The sequence below is a fragment of the Ovis aries genome, chromosome 2 (genome assembly GCF_016772045.2).
Source record: "Ovis aries strain OAR_USU_Benz2616 breed Rambouillet chromosome 2, ARS-UI_Ramb_v3.0, whole genome shotgun sequence".
Lineage (NCBI taxonomy): Eukaryota > Metazoa > Chordata > Mammalia > Artiodactyla > Bovidae > Ovis > Ovis aries.
Genome location: NC_056055.1, coordinates 56,378,066 through 56,404,919, shown reverse-complemented (window position 1 = coordinate 56,404,919; position 26,854 = coordinate 56,378,066). Strand labels below are relative to the sequence as shown.

Genomic DNA, 26,854 nt, shown 5'->3' with positions numbered 1-26,854 from the left:
AACTTTTTCACTCTCCTCTTTCACTTTCCTCAAGAGGCTCTTTAGTTCCTCTTCACTTTCTGCCATAAGGGTGGTGTCATCTGTGTATCTGAGGTTATTGATATTTCTCCCGGCAATCTTGATTCCAGCTTGTGCTTCTTCCAGCCCAGCCTTTCTCATGATGTACTCTGCATATAAGTTAAATAAGCAGGGTGACAATGTACAGTATTGTCATACTGCTTTATCAATTTGGAACCAGTCTGTTGTTCCATGTCCAGTTCTAACCGTTGCTTGCTGACCTTCACATAGGTTTCTCAAGAGGCAGGTCAGATGGTCTGGTATTCCCATCTCTTGAAGAATTTTCCACAGTTTATTGTGATCCACACAGTCAAAGGCTTTGGGTTAGGCAATAAAGCAGAAATAGATGTTTTTCTGGAACTCTCTTGCTTTTCCATGATCCAGCGGATGTTGGCAATTTGATCTTTGGTTCCTCTGCCTTTTCTAAAACTAGCTTGAATGTCTGGAAGTACATGGTTCACATATTGCTGAAGCCTGGCTTGGAAAATTTTGAGCATTACTTTACTAGCATGTGAGATGAGTGCAATTATGCGGTAGTTTGAGCATTCTTTGGCATTGCCTTTCTTTGGAATTGGAATGAAAACTGACCTTTTCCAGTCCTGTGGCCACTGCTGAGTTTTCCAAATTTGCTGGCATACTGAGTGCAGCACTTTCACAGCATCATCTTTCAGGATTTGAAACAGCTCAACTGGAATTCCATCACCTCCACTAGCTTTGTTCGTAGTGATGCTTTCTAAGGCCCACTTGACTTCACATTCCAAGATGTCTGGCTCTAGATTAGTGATCACATCATCATGATTATCTGGGTCGTGAAGATCTTCTTTGTACAGTTCTTCCGTGTATTCTTGCCACCTCTTCTTAATATCTTCTGCTTCTGTTAGGTCCAGACCATTTCTGTCCTTTATCGAGCCCATCTTTGCATGAAATGTTTCCTTGGTATCTCTGATTTTCTTGAAGAGATCTCTAGTCTTTCCCATTCTGTTGTTTTCCTCTCTTTCTTTGCACTGATTGCTGAAGAAGGCTTTCGTATCTCTCCTTGCTATTCTTTGGAACTCTGCATTCAGATGCTTATATCTTTCCTTTTCTCCTTTGTGTTTTACCTCTCTTCTTTTCACAGCTATTTGTAAGGCCTCCCCAAACAGCCATTTTGCTTTTTTGCATTTCTTTTCCATGGGGATGGTCTTGATCCCTGTCTGTTGTACAATGTCACGAACCTCCGTCCGTAGTTCATCAGGCACTCTATCTATCAGATCTAGTCCCTGAAATCTATTTCTCACTTCCACTGTATAATCATAAGGGATTTGATTTAGGTCATACCTGAATGGTCTAGTGGTTTTCCCTACTTTCTTCAATTTAAGTCTGAATTTAGCAATAAGGAATTCATGATCTGAGCCACAGTCAGCTCCCAGTCTTGTTTTTTCTGTCTGTATAGAACTTCTCCATCTTTGGCTGCAAAGAATATAATCAATCTGATTTCGGTGTTGACCATCTGGTGATGTCCATGTGTAGCTAAATGATGCCATATCCCTGGAGGAATTGGAAGTACCACCAAAGACTTGAAGGATTCACATACGTTTTTAACTTGCCGCTTTGTTTATTCAGAGGGGAATGGATCTTAAATTATTAATATGTTAATAAAGTATTGATTCTGATTTTAGCTGCTGTTCCAGATGTAGTATCTTCCCTGAAGTCAGTCAACCCTGCTTCCTGGAATCTAGTATGGAGCTGTTGACCTGTAATCACTTTGCTCTCTCTAATAATCTATAAAGGTCTTAAGAAGCATACTTTTACATGAAAAGGACAACTCTGAAGTCTTGCCTCAGAGTTATGTTAATTGTACTGCTCTCTGATGTAATATGGTCCTAGCTCACAAATATCTTCATCCTCTTGACATGGGAATATCACATTGTTCACTGTATTTTTGACATGAGGATCTTTGGACTGGGATTGGTTGGGAGCTTCAAATACTTTAAATGCCTTAGTCAGACATAAGTGAGTCAAGATACACCCCGGATCAATCTGTAAACCTACTACATCAGTAAAGTTTTGAGGTTTCAGTAGTCTGCAGTGTACCTTGATATTCCTTTTGGTGAAAAAAAAAAAAAAAAAGGCAATGTACTTGCACACGTACCACTATGAAAGAAGCACAATAATTTAGGAAACTTTCTGATTTTGCAAACAGTATTTTTTATTTTTGTGTGTTAATGTGAGCCATGTGTAATTAATACAAATGACTGCCCCATTTGAGTAGAAACTGAGAAAGAAAAATTTCTGCAGCAAGTACAGCTGCAACTCCAACTCCTTTTCTACTTGAGACTTAGGAACTAGTTCATGAAATGTCTATGAACACAGATGCTGTTTGGAATTTCTTACAAGCCTCTGTAGCAGAAGAGCAGCACAGACATCTGTATCTTAGAGTAAATCCATGGCCTCTTGTGAAGATGTTATTATCTACCTTTTGTGGAGAAACAGCTTCTGGTTTGCTAGTGGGCCATCGTAGGGAATGAATACTTACTTAATCAGTGAATACCAAGTGACTATGGAATTTGAGCTGCTTATCAGGAACAGTGTTACATGAATCTCTTCAGCTTAGGTACTCAGAGCAAATCATGAAATTGAAAGGGTATACAAGGAACGAGGTTACAGAAGTTCGAAAAAACACAATTAAATTGCATGAGCACATAATAGAGATTCCTTTGACAATTTCTTCTACATTGTCTCTCTTCCCCTGACCCTCACCTGTATTCTTAAGGTGATTTCTTGGGGCCAACTAACTGAAGAGCAAACACCTTGAACCTGACTTACAGATGTTTTGCATGATTTTCTGGCACCAGCCTGACAAGTGGATGGTTGCAGAATTTCAGCCTCACTGAGTTTTGGCTGTGATGAATAGTAATGATGGGGAATTCCCAAAGTGGGCAGAACTTCAAGCAATATACTGACTTTTACTTTGCCTCAAATGAGACATACTTACACATTGTGCTTATACATGGATAGTTGCTAGTAGGTTAGAACTGGGAAGTCAGAGACTTCAAAAGACCAGATTGAAAAATGGTGGCAAGAAAGTGTGAGAAAGAATTATGTAGGTGGACCCCTTAGCATGAGAAAACTGTGTAGATATTTAATGTACCATGTCTATGCTCACCAAGGAGCATATATTTTCCAGGAGACTCTCAAGAACTGGGTAAACAAAATAACATGTTCTCAGGATATCAGCCAGTCTCTGTCCTCAGTCTGCTTGGTAGGTCATTGTACAGATTGGCCCTGAGCACCACGATGAAGGTTATGTATAGACATTATAGTCTGGACTTCTCTCCACGAAAACTGACCTAGCTAATGATATTGCTGATGCTTAACCATCCAAAAACAGAGACTGGTGTTTAGCCCTCAACATGGTATGAGTTTTTCCATCATATCCCTTTTCTTTTGGAAGAGCAATGATTTATGCATACTGAATGCAAGTAATTCCAGAAGAAAAGAAAGTTAAACATGGATTCTTTTAATTCAGTTCAGTTCAGTTCAGTCACTCAGTCGTGTCCGACTCTTTGCGACCCCATGAATCGCAGCACGCCAGGCCTCCCTGTCCATCACCATCTCCTGGAGTTCACTCAGACTCGCATTCATCGAGTCGGTGATGCCATCCAGCCATCTCATCCTCTGTCGTCCCCTTCTCCTCCTGCCCCCAATCCCTCCCAGCATCAGAGTCTTTTCCAGTGAGTCGACTCTTTGCATGAGGTGGCCAAAGTACTGGAGTTTCAGCTTTAGCATCATTCCTTCCAAAGAAATCCCAGGGTTGATCTCTTTCAGAATGGACTGGTTGGATCTCCTTGCAGTCCAAGGGACTCTCAAAAGTCTTCTCCAACACCAGAGTTCAAAAGCATCAATTCTTCAGCACTCAGCCTTCTTTACAGTCCAACTCTCACATCCATACATGACTTCTATTAATTAGTTCTGTATTATTTGCCAGTTCTCAGGAGTAATTAAATTTAAAGGCATTGATTCGATTTGTTTAGGGAACACTAATTGTTCTTGGCATGCAGTCATAAAACAGTTATTTAAATTATTACTTGCAGACACCTATAATCAAATACCTATAGAAGGCAGGGTTTTGGATGACCAAATATTTGATGCCATAGAACAATTTGATGGAAAACATTCAGCTATGTGTATTAACATAAACTGGAAAAGGAAATGGCAACTCACTCCAGTATTCTTGCTTGGGAAATCCCATGGACAGATGCACCTAGTAAGCTACAGTTCATGGTGTTGCAAAGAGTCAGACACAATCTAGCGACTAAATGGCAACAGTACTAATGTAAACTGGAAAACAAATACAGAAGTTGATCCTAAGATAGGACATTAGGGTGAAAATACTATCAAGTTGGACAGACCAAATTCTTCATCAGGGACTAAACAGCAGAGAGAGTTTAATATGTTAGTTTGAGGAAATGAGAGTGGCCCTAAACAGGTTACTTTTTTGGTTCACTGAAGCCTGTAGCAAATATGGCTTACACTAGATGAAGTTGCCTCCATGGTACACTGGGGAGAAAACTTTGAAAGGTTTAGGGAGATTGGGATTTTAGCATGGGCTTACATTAAGATCTGCTCACCCACCTGCTAAGACTTAACCAGTGGGGGCACTCCAGGGGGCATTCCCTTCACCAAAGCTAAGGGAAATTTACAGTTATTTATTATCATGTAAAAAATTTTACTAATAAATATCAGTATAATTGTCACCCAACGTTGAAACTGGAACACTGACAGTACCTGATGTCAGTGTATGTGGCTCTGCACTATCCTACTCTCTGCCTCTCTCCATTCAAGTTAGCTGCTTGCCTGATGTGCTCATTATTCCATTTCTTTTCTAGATAATGGATTTCCTAGTGGGCATTATTTCTTTAAAATATTTTATTGTTTATTCTTTTAATTCAATATTATATTCATAAGATGATCCCTATTTTTATTGGTTAATTCAATTTGACTGCTGTTATTATATTCCTTTGGGTGACTAGATGGCAGACAGTGTATTAAACCATTCTCCAGTCCAGTGGTTACTTCATTCTCTCCAGGCATTTTTTTATTAGAAAACTTTTGTCTCAGCCACTTATAGACAGAGTTTTTCATGTATATTTGGAAGAGTTTCTCTTGGGTGTATAGCTAAAACAATAACCTTGGTTTTGAGTTTTGGATAGTTAATTTTTAGCTGATCTGGTTATTCCAAAGCTGTATGACCACAAACCTAAATAAATTTATTTTGTCTCTACTCAGTCCGTCACTTGGAATGCAATATTTCTTGATTCTTGTCTATTAAAATAATGCAAAAACCATATTTCATAGCATTCCTGATTTGTAATCTCTTAATTACTAACTCAGCAGTAGCCGCAGGACTGGAGAAGGTCAGTTTTCATTCCAATCCCAAAGAAAGGCAATGCCAAAGAATGCTCAAACTACTGCACAATTGCACTCATCTCTCATGCTAGTAAAGTAATATTCAAAATTCTCCAAGCCAGGCATCAGCAATATGTGAACCGTGAACTTCCAGATGTTCAAGCTGGATTTAGAAAAGGCAGAAAACCAGAGATCAAATTGCCAACATCCACTGGATCATCAAAAAAGCAAGAAGGTTCCAGAGAAACATCTATTTCTGCTTTATTGCCTAATCCAAAGCCTTTGACTGTGTGGATCACAATAAACTGGAAAATTCTGAAAGAGATGGGAATACCAGACCATTTGACCTGCCTCTTAAGAAACCTGTATGCAGATTAGGAAGCAACAGTTAGAACTGGACATGGAACAACAGACTGGTTCCAAATAAGAAAAGGAGTACATCAAGGCTGTACATTGTCACCCTGCTTGAAAGTGAAAGTGAAGTCGCTCAGTTGTGTCCGACTCTTTGTGACCCCGTGGACTGTAGCCCACTAGGCTCCTCTGTCCATGGGATTCTCCAGGCAAGAGTACTGGAGTGGGTTGCCATTTCCTTCTCCAGGGGATCTTCCCGACCCAAGGATCGAACCCAGGTCTCCTGCATTGCAGGCAGACACTTTAACCTCTGAGCCACCAGGGAAGCCCTCTTATTTAACTTCTATGCAGAGTACATCATGAGAAATGCTGGGCTGGAAGAAGCACAAGCTGGAACCAAGATTGCCTGGAGAAATATCAATAACCTCAGATATGCAGATGACACCACCTTTATGGCAGAAAGTTAAGAAGAACTAAAGAGTCTCTTGATGAAAGTGAAAGAGGAGAGTGAAAAAGTTGGCTTAAAGCTCAACATTCAGAAAACTAAGATCATGGCATCCAGTTAAATCACTTCATGGCAAATAGATGGAGTAACAGTGGAAACAGTGGCAGACTTTAATTTTGGGGCTCCAGAATCACTGCAGATGGTAACACCAGCCATGAAATTAAGACACTTACTCCTTGGAAGGAAAGTTATGACCAACCTAGACAGCATATTCAAAAGCAGAGACATGACTTTGCCAACAAAAGTCCGTCTAGTTAAGGCTATGGGTTTTCCGGTATTCATGTATGGATGTGAGAGTTGGACTGTGAAGAAAGCTGAGCACCGAAGAATTGATGCTTTTTTTTTTTTTCACTTTTTTAAAAATATAAATTTATTTATTTTAATTGGAGGTTAATTACTTTATAATATTGTATTGGTTTTGCCATACATCAACATGAATCCACCACAGGTATACACATGTTCCCAGCAATCCCACTGCTGGGCATACACACCGAGGAAACCAGAATTGAAAGAGTCACGTGTACCTCAATGTTCATCACAGAATTGATGCTTTTGAAATGTGATATTGGAGAAGACTCTTGAGAGTCCCTTGGACTGCAAGGAGATCCAACCAGTCCATCCTAAAAGAAATCAGTCCTGAATATTCATTGGAAGGACTGATGTTAAAGCTGAAACTCCATTACTTTGGCCACCTGATGCGAAGAGCTGACTCATTTGAAAAGACCCTGGTGGGGCAGGTGGAGAAGGGGACGACAGAGGATGAGATGGTTGGATGACATCACCGACTCAATGGGCATGAGTTTGCGTGAACTCCAGGAGTTGGTGATAGATAGGGAAGCCTGACATGTTGCAGTCCATGAGGTCGCAAAGGGTCGGACATGGCTGAGCAACTGAACTGAACTGAATTACTAATGAGGCTGACCATCTTTTAAAATATTTAACGGCAAAAGCTGTTAATTCTTTTGTGAAATCTCTGTTTTTACTTTTGTCCACTTTTGTTGTTCATGTCATTAGTAATGATTTATAGGATATATATATATATATATATATATATATTTCTTTTTATCCCTTTAAGGTGCAATATGTTGTGATTGTTTAAATTTAACAAGTTATGTTTAATTTTACCGTTTGTGACAATGTATATGGACCTCAAACCCATTTTGCTAATTGGAATATGTCAGAGAAAAACAAATAGCATATGATCTCACTTTTATGGAAAAAAATAAATGCTCATAGGTACAGAGAACAGCTTGGTAGCTGTAATAGGCAGGGTGCGGAGAGTAGTCAAAAAGTTATTTTTAAATAATATGTAATTTTTGTTCTAGCCTAGTAAATTGCCTATTTATTAGTATTTTCTGAACATTTAAATTGAAACATTTACTCTGCTTTAAGATGCAACAACTTATATTTGGATTTTGCTTTTGATCCAGTCCTAGGGTCTTTGATTTAATATAGTAGTTTAGTTGTTTACATTTATTTTGTAAATTTTATGTACAGAAAAAAAGGACTATTTTTTTTGTAAGCAAATAATATAAAAACTTGTTTTTAACTGAGTTTTTATGCTTTCTTGGTATTTCTTTCATTTTTAGTCTACATAAAATTTTCACTTGGTGATTTAGAAGACATTTTGAATTCTAACTTTTCAGTAACAAACTGAAATTCATATTTCTTCTAAATTTTCATTAGATAATTTCACAATAAACACTGATTAACTTAACTAAAAAATTTAGCCCACTTTTTTTTTTTCTCACAGAATCACTGAGGAGTCTCATAACAATGATCTTGAATCATTAATGTAAAACTGAATTATGTTAATACAATTTTAACTGCTTAAGGAGGTAAAGCTTTTCATTAGATAAAAAATACTATCAAAAAAATTAAAATAAAAGCAAAATATTGTGGTTGAGTCACCTTTGTATAATACTTCATTTTGGGATAATAATGAAAAAATTACTATGCTAATAAACTCGTATCCATATATAAATTGGTGTTTGCTTAGCAAAACAAATATCTGAAGTCTTTGCAAGTTTCCATTAGTACCAGTAGTGAATTCTGTGAAATCTTTTGTAAACTACAGATAATTTTTGTTTAGTTTTGGAGTTCTGGGCTTGAGCAAAGCTCTCAAGTGTGATAATGTGGCCTTCTAGGATAAATGTTAAGCTTGGCTGAGACACTCCATGAAGACTGAATTTGTCATTTGACCTCTTGGTGACTCTGTGGCCTCATTTATAAACTGAAGTTTAAATTGAAACACTGCTGAGGATATAATGATGTAATTGGCTTCAGAGCTCTCCAGAGCACCCTTCAGGGAGAGTATGAAAGATGATTGGGTGCCTGAACCAAACTATTAGGAAAATAACAGTGACAAGGAAATCTTTCAAATCTGAAGAATTAAAAATAGCTGATAGAATCTAGCAACTATCAGAATGGGAACTTGAGATACAAGGTCTGACAATGGCCAGCCTGTTTCTTCAGTATAGCATTAGTTCTATGGTGGTCTATGAATGTTTACTGCATGTCTTTGCATCAGTATTCTCTGCCCTTAAATTTAAGCATAAAATGAAATTTTGAGTTTATTGGCAACTAACTTGGACATTGTCATGCAAACAACTTTTAGCTAATCTGATGGAAAGATTTTACCGTAAGTTAGTTTGGGAAGCAAAATGGGTATGATATCTTGCAACTGCTTTAGTCAGTATGTTAGTAATTGCATTATTCACTATTTGTTTTACAAATATAAATATATCTATAAAAAGCAGGGTGAATGTGCACCCTTCAAACTGATTTGTTGAAAGTACTGGATTGCCTGGGTCTTTTAGTCAGATTTCATATGCCTGAAACATTGGTATATGCAAGGAAGAAAACATTGCCAGAGACATTAACACAGTTTAAATTCTGTTTTGTACAAGAGCTGAAAAAAAGCTAGAAGACAGAGCTAGGATGGCTCTAGGCTGTTTTGATCCTATCTAAAAATGCTACCTTTCAACTGAATTGGTTTTCCTATTAACCATTTTCTGAGTCCGTTTAAAATTTTCAAGGAGTCTTTAAAATTCAAAAATTTGAGGTACTTTGTGAGAGCAGCCTTTTGAGAGCATGAAAGATCTGTGATTGCTTTCTCCTTGGGTTTGGAAACTAACAGAATGCTTTGGAGTCAGCACTGACAAAGAATGGAGCCTGACTTGGAATTTAGTGAAAAGGGTGTTTAGAAAGTGAATAAAACTGTAATTTAAAAGCAGCACAAAATTAGTTGGCATGACTGTTTACATTAAATGTCTCCAGCGTCTTGGCGGTCAGGCAATCTCCTCTAGCTTCCTGCAGTTTTAAGTAAGATTCATGTCATTCTTGATAAGTCTTGTTACAAAACCAAAACATAAACCCAATTGCTTTGTAAAAGTTAAATAACAAGAATACAAAACAAAACCCCTGAGATAGCAGTCTTGAGAACAGTCATTTTTAAAATATACTTTTTCATGTAAAAACAAAGAAAAAAATGCTAGGAATTAGTGAACTACAAAATGCTGCAAGGAAGACCAAGAGAGGAGAAACAGGCAAAGAGATACTTGTCCTCTGTTGGAGATAGTGCTAAATCCTTCCTAGAGGGATCACTGATAATTTCCTCTAGTTGGAGTACCTGGTGCTTTGGAATAGGAGCCCAAAAGCTAATCCTCACCCCTAAGTATTAGCAATTCAGCCAAAGTGCCCATGTACTTAGGGATTTCTGTTACAGTATTATAGATTTCCCATTTCTTTTACTGTGTGGTAACAGAGAGAGGATAGGGAGACCTGCTTTATGTTCAGTACTTTTTGCCTGAATTCTAGGGTTCACTGATTAAGCTGCACATCAGACAAACATTCATCCTAATTTCTTCTAAACTAATGTTACAGGTATTGGGAGAGTAATTTAAAAAAGAAAAGGTATAATCCTTGCCCTTAATGATCTAATAGTCTAATAGGGAGAAGTACATAAAACATTCCAAAGAAGCAAGCTAAGCTAGTGTATTGTTATGTGTTCACCACTGTTGGGTTTCAGAAGAAAAGCTCAGTTTGATTTGGTCTCACATGGTCTAGTGTGTTTAGGTATATGGGAGTAGGTTCAATTGAGGGTCTAGCTGGATATTTGTTTAATATGGTCACACCTTCTCTAGGGGTCCTAGCATATTTTCTGCCTTGGGTGAGGATTTACATTGAGGAAAGGGCATTTGGCATTATACATCATTTCAAATGGGGTTGAGCAGGACTGAGTTGAATACAGCCTGGACAGAGTCCCATGACTTGGATGTCACTTAAAGGGAACACGTGTACATCCGTGGTAGATTCATGTTGATGTATGGCAAAACCAATACAATATGGTAAAGTAATTAGCCTGCAATTAAAATAAATAAATTTAAATTTTAAAAAAAGTGATCAACAAGAGATTCGCTGGCTGCTCTTAGGATGAAATCTCCTTTGGACAATGAGAAGGACTAGTATTGAAGCTCCAGCAGTGCACAGCCACCACTGCAATCTGATCACATGGACTACAGCCTTGTCTAACTCAACGAAACTATGAGCCATGGCGTGTAGGGCCACCCAAGATGGACGGGTCATGGTGGAGAGTTCTGACAAAATGTGGTTCACCGGAGAAGGGAATGGCAAACCACTTCAGCATTATTGCCTTGAAAACCGCATGAAAGGTATGAAGAGGGAAAATATAGGACATGGAAAGGTGAACTCCCCAGGTTGGTAGGTGCCCAATATGCTACTGGAAAAGAATGGAGAAAATAGCTCCAGAAAGAATGAAGAGACACAGCCAAGGCGAAAACAACACCCAGTTGTGGATGTGACTGGTGATGAAAGTAAAGTCCAATGCTATAAAGAGCAATATTGAATAGGAACCTGGAATATTAATTAGGTTCATGAATCAAGGCATGTTGGAAGTGGTCAAACAGGAGATGGCAAGAGTGAGCATCCAAATTTTAGGAATCAGCAAACTAAAATGGATTGGATGGGTGAATTTAACTCAGATGACCATTATATCTACTACTGTGGACAAGAATCCCTTAGAAGGAATGGAGTAGCCATCACAGTCAACAAAAGAATCTGAAATACTGTACTTGGATGCAATCTCAAAATGACAGAATGAACTCTGTTTGTTTCCAAGGAAAACCATTCAGTATTACAGTAATCCAAGTCTGTGCCCTGACAAGTAATGCTTAAGAAGCTGAAGTTGAACGGTTCTATGAAGACCTACAAGACCTTCTAAAAATACTCCCCCCAAAGATGTAATTTTCATTATAGGGGACTGGAATACAAAACTAGAAAGTCAAGAAATACCTTGAGTAACAGGGAAATTTGGCTTTGGAGTACAGAATGAAGCAGGGCAAAGGCTAATAGATTTTGCCAAGAAAACGCACTGGTCATAGCAAACACCCTCTTCCAACAACACAAGAGAAGACTGTACACATGGACATCACCAGATTGTTAATACTGAAACCAGATTGATTATATTCTTTGCAGCCAAAGATGGAGAAGCTCTATACACTCAGCAAAAACAAGACCAGGAGTTGCCTGTGGCTCAGATCTTGAGCTGCTTATTGCCAAATTCAGACTGAAATTGCCAAATTCAGAAAGTAGGGGAAACCACTAGATGATTCAAGTATGATGTAAATCAAATCCCTTATGATTATGCAGTGGAAGTGAGAAATAGATTCAAGGGATTGGATCTGATAGAGTGCCTGAAGAACTATGGACAGAGTTTCATGACATTATACAGGAGGCAGGGATCAAGACCATCCCCAAGAAAAAGAAATGCAAAAAGGCAAAATAGTTGTCTGAAGAGGCCTTAAAAATAGCTGTGAAAAGAAGAGAAGCAAAATGCAGAGAAGTTAAAGGAAAGATTTACCATTTGAATGCAGATTTCTGAAGAATAGCAAGGAGGTATAAGAAAGCCCTCCTCTGTGATCAATGCAAAGAAATAGAGGACAACAGTAGAATGGGAAAGACTAGAGATCTCTTCAGGAAAATTAGAGATACCAAGAGAACATTTCATGCAAAGATGGCTACAATCAAGGACAGAAATGATATGGACCTAACACAAGTAGAAGATATTAAGAAGAGATGGCAATAAAACACCAAACTATACAAAAAGATCTTCGTGACCCAGATAATCAAGATGGTGTGATCACTCACCTAGAGCCAGACATCCTGGAATGTGAAGCCAAGTGGTCCTTAGGAAGCATCACTGCGAACAAAGCTAGTGGAGGTGACGGAATTCCAGTTGAGCTATTTCAAATCCTAAAAGATGATGCTGTGAAAGTGCTGCACTCAATATGCCAGCAAATTTGGAAAACTCAGCAGTGGCCACAGGACTGGAAAAGGTCAGTTTTCATTCTAACCCCAAAAAAAGGCAATGCCAAAGAATGCTCAAACTACCACACAATTGCATTCATCTCACACACTAGCAAAGTAATACCCCAAGTTCTCCAAGCCAGACTTCAACAGTACATGAACCGTGAACTTCCAGATGTTCAAGTTGTATTTAGGAAAGGCAGAGGAACCAGAGATCAAATTGCCAACATCCGTTGGATCATCAAGAAAGCAAGAAAGTTCCAGAAAAACATCTACTTCTGCTTTATTGACTATTCCAAAGCCTTTGACTGTGTGGATCATGACAAAGTATGGAAAATTCTTTAAAATATGGGAATATCAGACCACCTGATCTGCCTCTTGAGAAATCTACATGCAGGTCAAGAAGCAACAGTTAGAACTAGACATGGAGCAACAGACTGGTTTCAAATAGGCTGTATATTGTCACCCTACTTATTTAACTTATATGCAGAGTACATCATGGGAAATGCTTTGCTGGATTAAGCACAAGTTGGAATCAAGATTTCTGGGAGAAATATCAATAACCTCATATATGCAGATGACACCACCCTTATGGCAGAAAGTGAAAAACTAAAGAGCCTCTTGCTGAAAGAAGAGAGTGAAAAATCTGGCTTAAAACTCAACATTCAGAAAACTAAGAAAATTGCATCTGCTCCTATCATTTCATGGCAAATAGTTGGGGAAACAATAGAAACAGTGACAGACTTCATTTTGGGGTACTCCAAAATCTTTGCAGATTGTGATTTCAGCCATGAAAGTAAAAGATGCTCGCTCCTTGGAAGAAAAGTTATGACCAACCTAGACAACATGTTAAAAAGCAGAGACATTATTTTGCCAACAATGTTTCGTCTAGTCAAAGCTATGGTTTTTCCAGTAGTCATGTATGGATGTATGAGAGTTGGACTATAATGAAAGCTGAGCACTGTAGAAATGATGCTCTTGACCGCTGGTGTTGGAGAAGACTTTTGAGAGTCCCTTGTACTGCAAGGAGATCACCAATCAATCCTCAAGGAAATCAGTCCTGAATATTCATTGGAAGGTCTGATGCTGAAGCTGAAACTCCAATACTTTGGCCACCTGATGCGAAGAACTGACCCATTTGAAAAGACCCTGATGTTGGGAAAGATTGAAGGTGGGAGGAGAAGGGGGCAAGAGGATGAGATAGTTGAATGGCATCACCGACTCAATGGATATGAGTTTGAGTAAACTCTGGGAGTTTGTGATGGACAGGGAGGCCTGGCATGCTGCAGTCCATGGGGTTGCAAAGAGTCAGATATGACTGAGAAACTGAACTGAACTGATTCACTGAGGGCTCTCTCACATGGAGATTGGAACTCCAAGTGCTACTCTGGCTCCATGGTGGTATTGATAGAGATTTTGTTAAGAGGTAGCTGACTCAGAAGTTTTTGTTCTTGGCCACTTGATCTTTCCATGTGGGATCCTCTAGTTTCAGGACTTCTACCCCTCTAGCTGCCGTATTCTTCCTCTTCAACCAGACGTTGACACATTTATCTAGTTTCCAAGGGAAATGGAAAACACCCTTGGTGATCAACAATATTAAATATTATTTTGTTATTATTGTTTCACAAGTGAACTGGAAAACAAAAGCCAAGAATCTGACCTTTTTATTCCCTGGCCTCCTAAATAAATTTTGTACTGAAACAATGGAATGATTGCTAATGTTAAAGCAGGGAGTGTCATGGTATAGTAGGGATTAAGGGTAAAATACACTGATTGATGAATAAATATATTATCCTACTGTGGTATATTGAAGTATTTCTTGCATCTATGTGATTAAGGAATTGGGCATTTCCCATAAAGAATGAAGAAACAGGTATTGCGAGTTAAAAAAAAAAATCAATGAGAAATCAGAAGGTTCAGATTCTTGTTTCAGTGTACTGATCATATGACCTGGGGTGAAGAATTTAATGTCTATGAACTCTAGAATCTCTCCCTTAAAAATGATGTGTAATAATATACATCTGTCTACTATCTGGGAGGTGGTACTGTATTGTAGTTAATAAGAATTTAAATTCAGTCTCTCTAGTTTTTATTTATTCTCTACCACTTATCTGTGAAATTTGCCAACTTAATCAGTCTTCCTAAGCTCCTGTTTCCTCAAGGGAGTTGTGCTTAGGACTGAATGATATCATGTATATGATACATGTCAGAGAATATGTCAGGACCCCTAGAGATGGGGTGACCATACACAAGAGATACCCAGCGAAAACCCCAACCATCACCATTCCCACACACAGAAACACATTAGATCTTGTCAATCTGGAATCAATCTGAGCTTTTCTTCTAAAACCCACCAGTGGTGAAACATAACCAATACACTAGCTTAGGTTGGTTCTTTGGAATGTTTTATGTGCACTCCTCCCTATTAGACTATTGATAATGTGCTGTTAAATTCAGTTTGCTAGTATTTTATTGAAAATTTTTGTGTCTGTGTCCATCAGGGATATGGGAGTTTTTTGTAGTTTTTAATTTTCTTCCCTTGTGGTGTCTTCTCTGACTTTGCTATCAGGATAATGCTGGTCTAGTTTTGGAAAATCCCCTCCTCTTCAGTTCTTTGAAAGAGTTTGAGAAGGATTGGAATAATTCCTCTTTAAATGTTTGGTAAAATTAGCCAGTGAAACCATCTGGTCCTGGATTTTGTTTGTTTGTTGGGAAGTTTTTGATTACAGAATCAATATCCTATTTGTTATTGGTTTATGCAGATTTTCTGTTTCTTCATCAGTCAGTCTTGGTAGATTTTCTGTTTCTAGGAGTTTATCTATTTCTTCTATGTTGTCTAATTTGTTGGCTGTAGTTGTTCATAATAGGCTCTTATTGAGCATGAATGAATAATATATTATACACACACACACATATATATAGACATACAGCCATAAAAAATGAAATCGTCATTTGTGACAGCATAAATGAACCTTTAGGGCATTATACTAAGTGAAATAAGTCAGAGAGAGAAGATAAATGTTGGATGAGTTCATTACATGTGGAATCTAAGTCCAAATTCATAGAAACAAGAACATATTGATGGTTTCAAAGGTCCGTCTAGTCAAGGCTATGGTTTTTCCAGTAGTCATGTATGGATGTGAGAGTTGGACTATGAGGAAAGCTGAGCGCTGAAGAATTGATGCTTTTGAACTGTGGTGTTGGAGAAGACTCTTGAGAGTCCCATGGACTGCAAGGAGGTCCAAATAGTCCATTTGGCTGGTGCATGGGGATGACCCAGAGAGATGTTGTGCGGAGGGAGGTGGGAGGGGGGTTCATGTTTGGGAACGCATGTAAGAATTAAAGATTTTAAAGTTAAAAAACTAAAAAAAAAAAAAAAAAAGGAGATCAGTCCTGGTGTTCTTTGGAATGCTAAAGCTGAAACTCCAGTACTTTGGCCACCTGATGTGAAGAGTTGACTCAGTGGAAAAGACTCTGATGCTGGGAGGGATTGGAGGCAGGAGAAAAGGGGGACGACTGAGGGTGAGATAGCTGGATGGCATCACCGACCCAATGGATGTGAGTCTGAGTGAACTCCGAGAGTTGGTGATGGACAGGGAGGCCTGGCGTGCTGCAATTCATGGGGTTGCAAAGAGTCGGACATGACTGAGCGACTGAACTGAACTGAACTGAAGGGCAAGAGTGAGGGTGGGGTAACTTCTAATTAATTATAAGATGAAGACATTCTGGAGATACAATATATAGCTTGGTATCTGTTGTTAACAGTACTGCATTATATATTTAAAAGTTGCTGAAAGAGTATATATATATATATTTTCATATTTTATTTTATTTTACTTTACAATACTGTATTGGTTTTGCCATACATCAACATGAATCTGCCACGGGTGTACACATGTTCCCAATCCTGAACCCTCCTCCCACCTCCCTCCCCATACCATCTCTCTGGGTCATCCCAGTGCACCAGCCCCAAGCCTCCAACAAATGCTAAAGGTTATTCTCTAGACAGGAAACACAAAAAGGGTGTATAAACCTGAACCCAAAACAATAAAGTAAATGAAACAGTATATTTTTAAAATGCTCCCCAAACTTGTGAAACAAAAGATCTAATTATATGAAGTGATGGTTGTGTTTAATTAACCTTGTTGTAATCATGCTGCAATATATACATATGTGAGATCATTACATTGTAGACCTTATATTCACAATTTTATGTGTCAGTCATATCTCAGTAAAGCTGGAAGAATAAAAGTACCTTCCCCTCTGCAGTTGTACTGTCAGCCATTACTTCCCAGGGTTGTCTTTTTTTACTCTCCAATTGTCCAATCCACTCTTTTTAGCTTGCCATTTCAAATAATATGTTTTAGAAAATCAGATCACTGACTTGTTTTAGAATTTTGTAATAAGAAAAAATAATAATCTTTGTGTGGAAATAGAGATCAAGGACAACTTTTTAAATTTAGAGTTTTGGGTTTTTTTTGCTGTTCGGTTATTTCTTTTAAGAAGCTGTACTGCTTTCTTCGGTTTTCTCATATGTGTATCCCAGACTGTGACTTAATCATTACAACAAGATGTTAAAACGAAACTCTATATATCGTGGTTTTAGTTATATCACCAAGAACATAGTTAGCAGGGACTTTAATATTACAAAGTAAGGGGCTAGGTTACATTTGCTAAAATCAGGATTTGTACATGTTCTCTTTTAAGCTGAGATTGAAGAGACTAAAAGAGAAGTTACAGTCTCAAGAGAGAATTTTCTTTAGTGGAAGTTGTTAGGGAGGGGAGAGAATTGCTTAATCTTTACTGTAGATCGGTTAGAGTTGTTTAGATAACAGTTCCATAGAGCTTGGGGGACACAGTGAGTTACTGCCACTGGAAAAAGGTAAAGGGCCAGAAGGTTTCTGAACCAGGCTGTACAGATAAAGTAGAAAATTGCAGTTAAGAAGTCACTACGTTGGATCAAAATATATGTTTCAGGTGGGTATGATGAGATGGTCCTAAATCTTGCGCAAAATGTCTAACTAGAGAGGTGAGGAGGCCTCAACCAACATAGCCTGATGGTATATTAATGGCTACTCAAGGACTGAGGCAGGAATCCTAAGCAATTTTCTGTAAAAGCTTCATTCATCTTCATCAGAGAAATTCAGTTCAGGGAGTGTTGGTTATTTTCATATTGCTGCTAAAACAAATCACCACAAATTTAGTGGCTTAAAAGAATGCAGATTTATTCTCTTCCAGTTCTAGAGGTCAAAAGTCTGAAGTCCAAGTGAGGTCAAACTGCATTCCTCCTGGAGCCTTTTAGGGAATAATCTGTTTCTTTGCCTTTTCTCTCTCCTAGAAGCCACCTGTGTTCCTTATCTGTGGCTTCTTCCTCTGTCTCCAAAGCCAATGACTAAGAATCCTCAAATCCTTCTCTCTGTACCTTTTCTTCCATCATCACTTCACCTTCCATGTCTTGGACTGTACTGACTCCTCCTCTTAGAAGGACCCTTATGATTGACATTAGACCCAACCAGACAATACAGGATAATCTCTCCTCTTGAGATCCTTAATTAATCACTTTTTAAAGTCCTTTTGCCATGTTCCCTGGGGAAGGGAAAGGCTACCCACTCCAGTATTCTGGCCCGGAGAATTCCATAGACTGTATAGTCCATGGGGTCGTAGAGTCAGACTCGACTGAGTGACTTTCACTTTGCCATGTTAGGTAGCATATCCACAGGTTTTAGGGATTAGGACATGGATATCTTTGGGAGGCTCATCTTCTTTCTACTACACCAGTGAAGGAAGGTAGCCTAGGAACCCACTGAAGTATCAAGACAGGAAGAATCAACTTTAAACAATGCTGGGCTAAGAGAAGCCTGGCAGTAGCTCAAAGAGTAAAAATCAAGAATTTTTATTGTTTCTTGCTGCTCCTTACATCTTTTTCCATGACCCTAAAGATAAGAAACTTCTCTTGGCAAGCTAGGGAGGAGAGGAGAAGTACAGTCTGGGAAAATAGGAAAGAAGTGAGTTATTTCCTTTTTCTCTTCTGTTAAATAAGCAGTGCCAATGGAGAAGATGGCAGAATTAAGGTGTTTCCATACAGAACTTTTGAAGGTTATATTTGATCAAGGTTGGTTGAATGGTTGTATATATAGTATATAGCAATGATAGTTATATACAATAATCCTGATTTTGTCTTATATCCATAAAAACCTAATAACCAAAAGATGAAAAAGGTTAACTTGTGCTTGGACTGTTAAAAGGCATTATCCTGAACCAGCATTGTAAATTTTAATTCCTGAAGTTTTGAAGTCTAAGAAAAGCTTTAAAGGCAAGCAAAGACAAAAAAAAAAAAAAAAAGTGAACCTAGACACTTTGTAGATAAGTAATTGTTGACAGTTTCAGTACAAGCAAAAATAAAAACAATTGAAGTGGCAAGACTTGGAATCACTGATAGCCGTATAAAATGACAGTGAAGCCCAGAAATTGCCACTGGGGAAAAGAAAAGAAAGTGTATTAATAAAAGCAGAATTATAGTTTGGGTATATTTAATGAAAGGGCACACTTAAACATCCTCCTGGTATTAAGGTCACACAGCGATGGCATGTCAGTAAAATAGCATACCTCTTCTGACTAGTCCACGAAGGACTACTTCTCTCTCTCTCAATACCTCAGTTACCTCTGAAGTCTTTGTTGATCTACCACACAATACTACACTAATGTTCATTACGTCTTGACCTCATAAAAAAGAAAGGTTTCTCTTTTCAAAGTACACCATTTTCTACGGCAGGAACATGAATAACACATTTTACAAAGATTAATATAATTTTTTTTTCAAATAAAAAAGCTGGTTCACCATAGTAATTACCAAACTCCAGTATATCTAGTGGGGAAAACCACTAGACCATTCAGGTATGATCTGAATCAAATCCATTATGATTATACAGGGGAAGTGAGAAATGGATTTCAGGGACTAGATTTGATAGAGTGCCTGATGAACTATGGACAGAAGTTCATGACATTGTACAGGAGACAGGGATCAGAACCATCCCCGAGGAAACTAAATGCAAAAAAGCAAAATGGCTGTCTGAGGAGGCCTTGCAAATAGCAGTGAAAAGAAGAGAAGCCAAAAAGCAAAGGAGAAAAGGAAAGGTAACCCCATTTGAATGCAGAGTTGCAAAGAATAGCAAGGAGAATAAGAAAGCCTTCCTCAGCGATTAATGCAAAGAAATAGAGGGAAAAAATAGAATGGGAAAGACTAGAGATCTCTTCAAGAAAATTAGAGATACCAAGGGATCATTTCATGCAAATATGGGTTCAATAAAGGACAGAAATGGTATGGACCTAACAGAAGCAGAAGATATTAAGAAGAGATGGCAAGAATACACAGAAGAACTATTAAAAAAAAGATATTCAAAACCCAGATAATCATGATGGTGTGATCACTCACCTAGAGCCAGACTTCCTGGAATGTGAAGTCAACTGGGCCTTAGGAAGCATCACTATGAACAAAGCTAGGGGAGGTGATGGAATTCCAGTGGAGCTATTTCAAATCCTGAAAGATGATGCTGTGAAAGTGCTACACTCAATATGCCAGCAAATTTGGAAAACTCAGCAGTGGCCACAGGACTGGAAAAGGTCTGTTTTCATTCCAATCCCAAAGAAAGGCAATGCCAAAGAATGCTCAAACTACTGCACAATTGTATTCGTCTCACATGCTAGTAAAGTACTGCTCAAAATTCTCCAAGCCAGGCTTCAGCAATACTTGAACCGTGAACTTCCAGATGTTCAGGCTGGTTTTAGGAAAGGCAGAGGAACCAGAGATCAAATTGCCAACATCCGCTGGATCATTGAAAAAGCAAGAGAGTTCCAGAAAACATCTATTTCTGCTTTATTGACTATGCTAAACCCTTTGACTGTGGATCACAATAAACTGTGGAAAATTCTTCAAGAGATGGGAATGCCAGGCCACCTAACCTGCCTCTTGAGAAACCTGTATGCAGGTCAGGAAGCAACAGTTAGAACTGGACATGGAACAACAGACTGGTTCCAAATAGGAAAAGGAGTATGTCTGGGCTGTATATTGTCACCCTGCTTATTTAACTTCTATGCAGAGTACATCATGAGAAACGCTGGATGGGAAGAAACACAAGCTGGAATAAAGATTGCCGGGAGAAATACCAATAACCTCAGATATGCAGATGACACCACCCTTATGGCAGAAAGTGAAGAAGAACTAAAGAGCCTCTTGATGAAAGTGAAAGAGGAGAGTGAAAAAGTTGGCTTAAAGCTCAACATTCAGAAAACAAAGATCATGGCATCTGATCCCATCACTTCATGGGAAATAGATGCGGAAACAGTGGAAACAGTGGCTGATTTTATTTTAGGGGGCTCCAAAATCATTGCAGATGGTGATTGCAGCCATGAAATTAAGACATTTACTCCTTGGAAGGAGAGTTATGACCAACCTAGCTGCTAAGTCACTTCAGTCGTGTCTGACTCTGTGCAACCCCATAGACGGCATCCCACCAGGCTCCCCCGTCCCTGGGATTCTCCAGGCAAGAACACTGGAGTGGGTTTGCCCTTTCCTTCTCCAGTGCATGAAAGTGAAAGGTGAAAGTGAAGTCGCTCAGTCATGTCCGACTCTTAGCAACCCCATGGACTGCAGCCTACCAGGCTTCTCTGTCCATAGGATTTTCCAGGCAAGAGTACTGGAGTGGGGTGCCATTGCCTTCTCCTATTACCAACCTAGACAGCATATTAAAAAGCAGAGACATTACTTTGCCAATAAAGGTCCGTCTCGTCAAGGCTATGGTTTTTCCAGCAGTCATGTATGTATGTGAGAGTTGGACTATAAACAAAGCTGAATGCAGAAGAATTGATGCTTTTGAACTGTGGTGTTGGAGAAGACTCTTGAGAGTCCCTTGAACTGTAGTCCATCCTAAAGGAGATCAGTGCTGGATGTTCATTGGAAGGACTGATGTTGAAGTTGAAACTCCAATACTTTGGCCACCTGATGCAAAGAGCTGACTCATTTGAAAAGACCCTGATGCTGGAAAGGATTGAGGGCAGGAGGAGAAAGGGACGACAGAGGATGAGATGGCTGGATGGCATCACTGACTCCATTGACATGAGTTTGGCTGAACTCTGGGAGTTGGTGATGGACAGGGAGGCCTGGCGTGCTGTGGTTCATGGGGTCGCAAAGAGTTGGACATGAGTGAGCGACTGAACTGAACTGAACTGAATATGTCTCCCAATGATCCTACTGTCCTAGTATTCTTGCCCTCCCTCGTTATATCAGGGCTTGGTCCGAGTGACCAGTAGAATACAATGCAAGTGGTGATGTGTGATTTTTGGAGTCCAAAAGGCCTTTCAGATTCTGCCTTCTTCTTTTGGATCACTTACTTTCGAAGCTAGCCTCTGTGCTGTGAAATTATCCAAGTAGCCCTGTAGAGAGGCTCATGTGGAGAGGAGCTGTGGTCTCAGTCAATGGCCAACACCAATTTTCCAGGCCCCTGAACAAGCCATATGGATCCTCCAAGCTGTCTGATAACTGCAGTCCCACTCAATATCTAGCTGTAAGTCTCATTCTAGACTCGGAGACACAACCACTAATTAAGCCATGACTTAATTCATGATCCACAGGACTGTGAGAGATTATAAATTGATGTTGTTACTTTAAATCACTGTATTTTAATGGTGCTCTCTTACATAGAAATAAATAATGAATATATTCACCCTTAAAAAGTAAAATATCAATCATCTGTGCACCTAAGAGATACTGTACAATTTGTCCTTCAAATATCAGTATTTCAAGTGACTAAGCTGGTAATGTAATTATGTTTCTTTTTTTTATTGATTTAATTGCATGGCTTAATCTATTCTATTAAAACCTGGAATGGTAGCTAGTGGAAGAAAAATATCCACAAGCGCTCAGACTATTACCAGTGGTCACCGAACTGTTTGACATATCACTGAGCATTTCTGATCTATTTAAATAAGTGCCCTATTTCAGAAGAAAAATATTTAAATGTCTAGAAAAGAAAAGCTGCATTAAAAAAGATATTTTGATTCATCCAAAGAAGATAGTGAGGTACACACATGTACATTATAATATAAACATACACATATATGTGTCTGTATGTGATATGTTATTATATCTTGATTTAACTCTATGGCCTCTCCTCACAATGGTTTGAACTACATGTGATATAGGATGAGAAGAAAAGAAAAACCAGTAGTTCAGTTAAATACAATTCAGAGCAAATAATTCATCATTATTATAACAATTAGTCTTTAATTTTTTTCTGTCCCTCTAAGCAGGAACACAAATCAGTTCATTTTGAGAGTGGAGCAACCTGATTATCTCATATTAGATCCTTTCTTTTGTTATTAAAAAAATAAACTACATAGGCTCCTTCCACCTCTCTCCCCGTTTATAAAGCAGATTTTATATTCTCCCTCTGTGCTTCATCTCTCCTAAGATTTTGATGCCAGACCAAGAGATCCATAGCAGTGGATGATCCAAAGTGGTTGTACATCCGTTTTCTAAAATGTATAGATTGTTTTGATAGTAGTTCACAAATAATTTTTCCCTGGCTCAGTTAATACATGGACAAGTCATTTATGTTCAACACATTTATCATAATCTTAAACAATTGGTATGTTTAAAATAGATAACCAAGGACCTACTGTGTAGCACAGGGAACTTCTACCTAATACTCTGTAATAACTTGAATGGGAAAAGAACTAGAAAAAAAGTAGATACATGTTATGTATGGATGAGTTGCTTTGCTATGTACCTGAAACTAACATGGGAATGTAAAATAAAAATATTTTTATTATCCTTCAATTAAAAACAAATACAGTATTGTAAAGTAAAATAAAGTAAAAATAAAAAGTAAAAAAGTAAAAAGAGAGATAAAGATGGTAATAAAGTCATGGAACATTAAAGAAAAAAACAAAGTGGAAAATTTTTTTAAGTTTTTAAATGGAAAAGAAAACAATTTACCTGAGACTCATAAAATACTTATTTGAAATGAAAATATAAATTTTAAACAATTACATTATTGAATTTTTATAATATATAAGTATATATCAAAGTATTGCGAGGCTGCAACGTATTTACCTTATGGTTCATGCCTTCTAGGGGCTCACATTCTAATAGCTGACAGTACATAAAGATGTAAGACAAGTTAAATAACATAAATTTTATTTCAGCATTTAGCAACCATTAAATATCATGCATGGTTATTTTAAAATGAAATGAGAAACTTAAAAATCTGAGTGGCAGTTTACATCTTAAAATTAATTTTTCTTTACTTTTTCATGTGACCTTTTCTTCAATGCAGTTTTAGAAAGCTAGGTGAACACTAAGAAAAATGTTATATTAATTGTTTTCTTCTAGTAATTGAAACTGTTTAATTTTACTATATTCAACTGACATTTTTATTTGAAGAAAACTTCCTTTTTGATTACAGTGAATGATATCCTAGTTTTTTGTTGGTATTATTTATCAATGAACAATGATTGACAGTGTAGCTCAGCTTGGGTTCAGAAAATGACCCAGAGACCATTATGGGACTGTGGCAAGAGAAATGAGAGAAGGTAAAGAGCCTAGTAAGTTGAGTAGGTTTGGAAATACTTGGTCATAGACACATTCATTGGCAACTGAACTCACTTGCTTCTGATTGAAAATTACTATAAACTCCTAAAGCTAAGCTCCCATTTTTCTTCTAACTCTGGCAACAACTGGCTGCTTGATTTAGAGTACATTTATCAACTATTTTGACATGTAAATATCTATAAAGTGGGTTAAGAATATCTACCTGGGACTTCTGTGGTGGCTCAGTGATAAAGAATCCACCTGCCAGTGCAGGTGATGCTGGATCGATCCCTGGTCCAGGAAGATCCCACATGCCGAGGAGCTAAGCCTGTGAGCCACAGCTATTGTCCCTGCAACTACTGAGCCCAGGTTCTCTAAAGCCTGTGCTCCACAAGAGAAACCACTACAATGAGAAGCCTGTGCACCACAATTAGAGAATAGCCCCACTCACCACAACTAGAAAAAAGCCCTTGCAGCAACAAGACCCAGCACAGCCAAAATAAATAAATAAATTTTAAAAAATCTACCTAACAGTTTGAAAAAATTAAATATGCAACATATTTAAAGCAGAATTTTCTCAATATAGCTAAAAATGTTTGGAGGAATATCACCAAAAAAAAAAAAAATGAAGAGAGTCACTAATGATACTATCTCCTATTTTGAAAGGGTGGTTTGATTAAAGGCGGGCGGAGAGGGAGAGGGGCACAGAGCTGGACTGAAATCTACCACATCCCTGGCAGATGTAGTCTACTATAAGGATTTGGGGATTTTATAATTAAATGTATTAGCCTGCTGTGGAGATGAGAGATTTACCTGCTGGCTTTACTTTTTCTAAGAATCTCTCTAAATTTGTTCTCACCTTTGTTTTGCAGCACGCATTATAAAAAAGTATATACTTCTGAATAGGTTGCAAGTGAAACAGGCTTTGTTCATCAACCTGTACTTTCTCAAACTCTGTATTTGCAAGGTTCCCAGAGTAAGCATTTTAGTTCAAAGGTAGGCTTCAAAGAATTTAGGTTTGGCCAGGCTGAGGTGAGAAATCTACCCAATCTGGGGCTGGCTCTGGTGGTTCCTGTTCACATTGGAATTGGTTCTGTATGGATTCTGCTGTGTTTAATGGTATTGTCCAAACTTTCTGAGGTTTTACCCCAGCTTTGTTCAACTTTCAGCTATAACATATCTAAGAGTGTAAAAACTTCATACGTTATATAAATCTGCAATTGAAAATCTTTAAACTGCCAAGCCAAAGGGGAATTAAAAGTTTTGTTGTTGATCAGTCACTAAGTTGTACCTGATTCTTTGTGACCCCATGGACTTCAGCATGCCAGGCTTCCCTGTCCTTCACCATCTCCCAGAGTTTGCTTATAACTCATGTGCACTGAGTCGGTGATGCTGTCCAGACATCTCATTCTCTGTCATCCTCTTCTACTTCTGCCTTCAGTCTTTCCCAGCATCAGGGTTTTTTTCCAGTGAATAGGCTCTTCACATCAGATGGCCAAAGTATTGGAGCTTCAGCTTCAGAATCCTTCCTCTGAATGAATATTCAGAGTTTATTTCCCTTAAGATTGACTGGTTTGATAAGTATCTTCTCCAACACCACAGTTCAAAAACATCAATTCTTTGGTGCTTAGGCCTTCTTTATAGTCCAACTCTTACACTCATACATAACTACTGGAAAAACCATAGCTTTGATTATATGGACCTTTGTCTGCAAAGTGATGTCTCTACTTTTTAATATGCTGTCTAGGTTTGTCATAGCTTTTCTTCCAAGGAGCAAGTTTCTTTTAATCTCATTGCTGTAGTCATTGTCCATAGTGATTTTGGAGCCCCAAAAGATAAAATCTGCCACTGTTTCCATTTTTTCCCCAGCTATTTGCCATAAGTGATGGAACTGGATTCCATGATCTTAGTTATTTGAATGTTGAGTTTTAAGCTAGCTTTTTCACTCTCCTCTTTCACTTTCATCAAGAGGCTATTTAGTTCTTGTTTGCTTTCTGCCATTAGGGTGGTATATTCTGCATATCTAAGGTTGTTAATATTTCTCTCAGCAATCTTGATTCCACCTTGTGCTTCATCCAGACTGGCATTTCACATGATGTACTCTGCATAGAAGTTAAATAACCAGGTGACAATATACAGCCTTGACATACTCCTTTCCCAGTTTTGAACCAATCTGTTTTTTCATGTCGGTTCTAACTGTTGCTTCTTGACCTGCATACAGGTTTCTCAGGAGTAAGTAAGGTGATCTGGTATTCTCATTTCTTTAAGAATTTTCCAGTTGGTTGTGATCCATACAGTCAAAGGTTTTAGAGTAGTCAGTGAAGCAGAAGTAGATGTTTTTCTGGAATTCCTTTGCTTTTTCTAAGATTCAACAAATACTGGCCATTTGATCTCTCATTCCTCTGTGTTTTGTAAATCCAGCTTGTACATCTGGTAGCACAGCTGGTAAAGAATCTGCCAGCAATGCAAGGGACCCTGGTGTGATTTGTGGATCAGGAAGATCTAGAGAAGGGATAGACTACGCAATCCAGTATTCTTGGGCTTCCCTGCTAGCTCAGATGGAAAATAATGTGCCTGTAGTATGGGAGACCTGGGTCTGATCCCTGGGTGGGGAAGATCCTCTGGAGGAGGGCATGGCA

At 38.3% G+C, this 26,854-nt stretch overlaps 1 protein-coding gene across 1 annotated transcript; it reads left to right on the top strand.

The window, feature by feature from the left end:
* The first annotated feature begins 15,371 nt into the window (after positions 1-15,371).
* On the top strand, positions 15,372-24,727 carry LOC132659253 (uncharacterized). The gene is made up of 2 exons (XM_060410765.1): positions 15,372-21,242; positions 21,287-24,727. The coding sequence occupies exon 1, from the start codon at positions 20,115-20,117 to the stop codon at positions 21,087-21,089; it is 975 nt and encodes a 324-aa protein (XP_060266748.1). The 5' UTR covers positions 15,372-20,114; the 3' UTR covers positions 21,090-21,242; positions 21,287-24,727.
* The last annotated feature ends 2,127 nt before the right edge of the window (positions 24,728-26,854 follow it).

Excerpts from the sequence above, each read along its gene's own strand:
- LOC132659253 (XM_060410765.1), top strand. The coding sequence starts at position 20,115 with ATGAACAAAGCTAGGGGAGGTGATGGAATTCCAGTGGAGCTATTTCAA.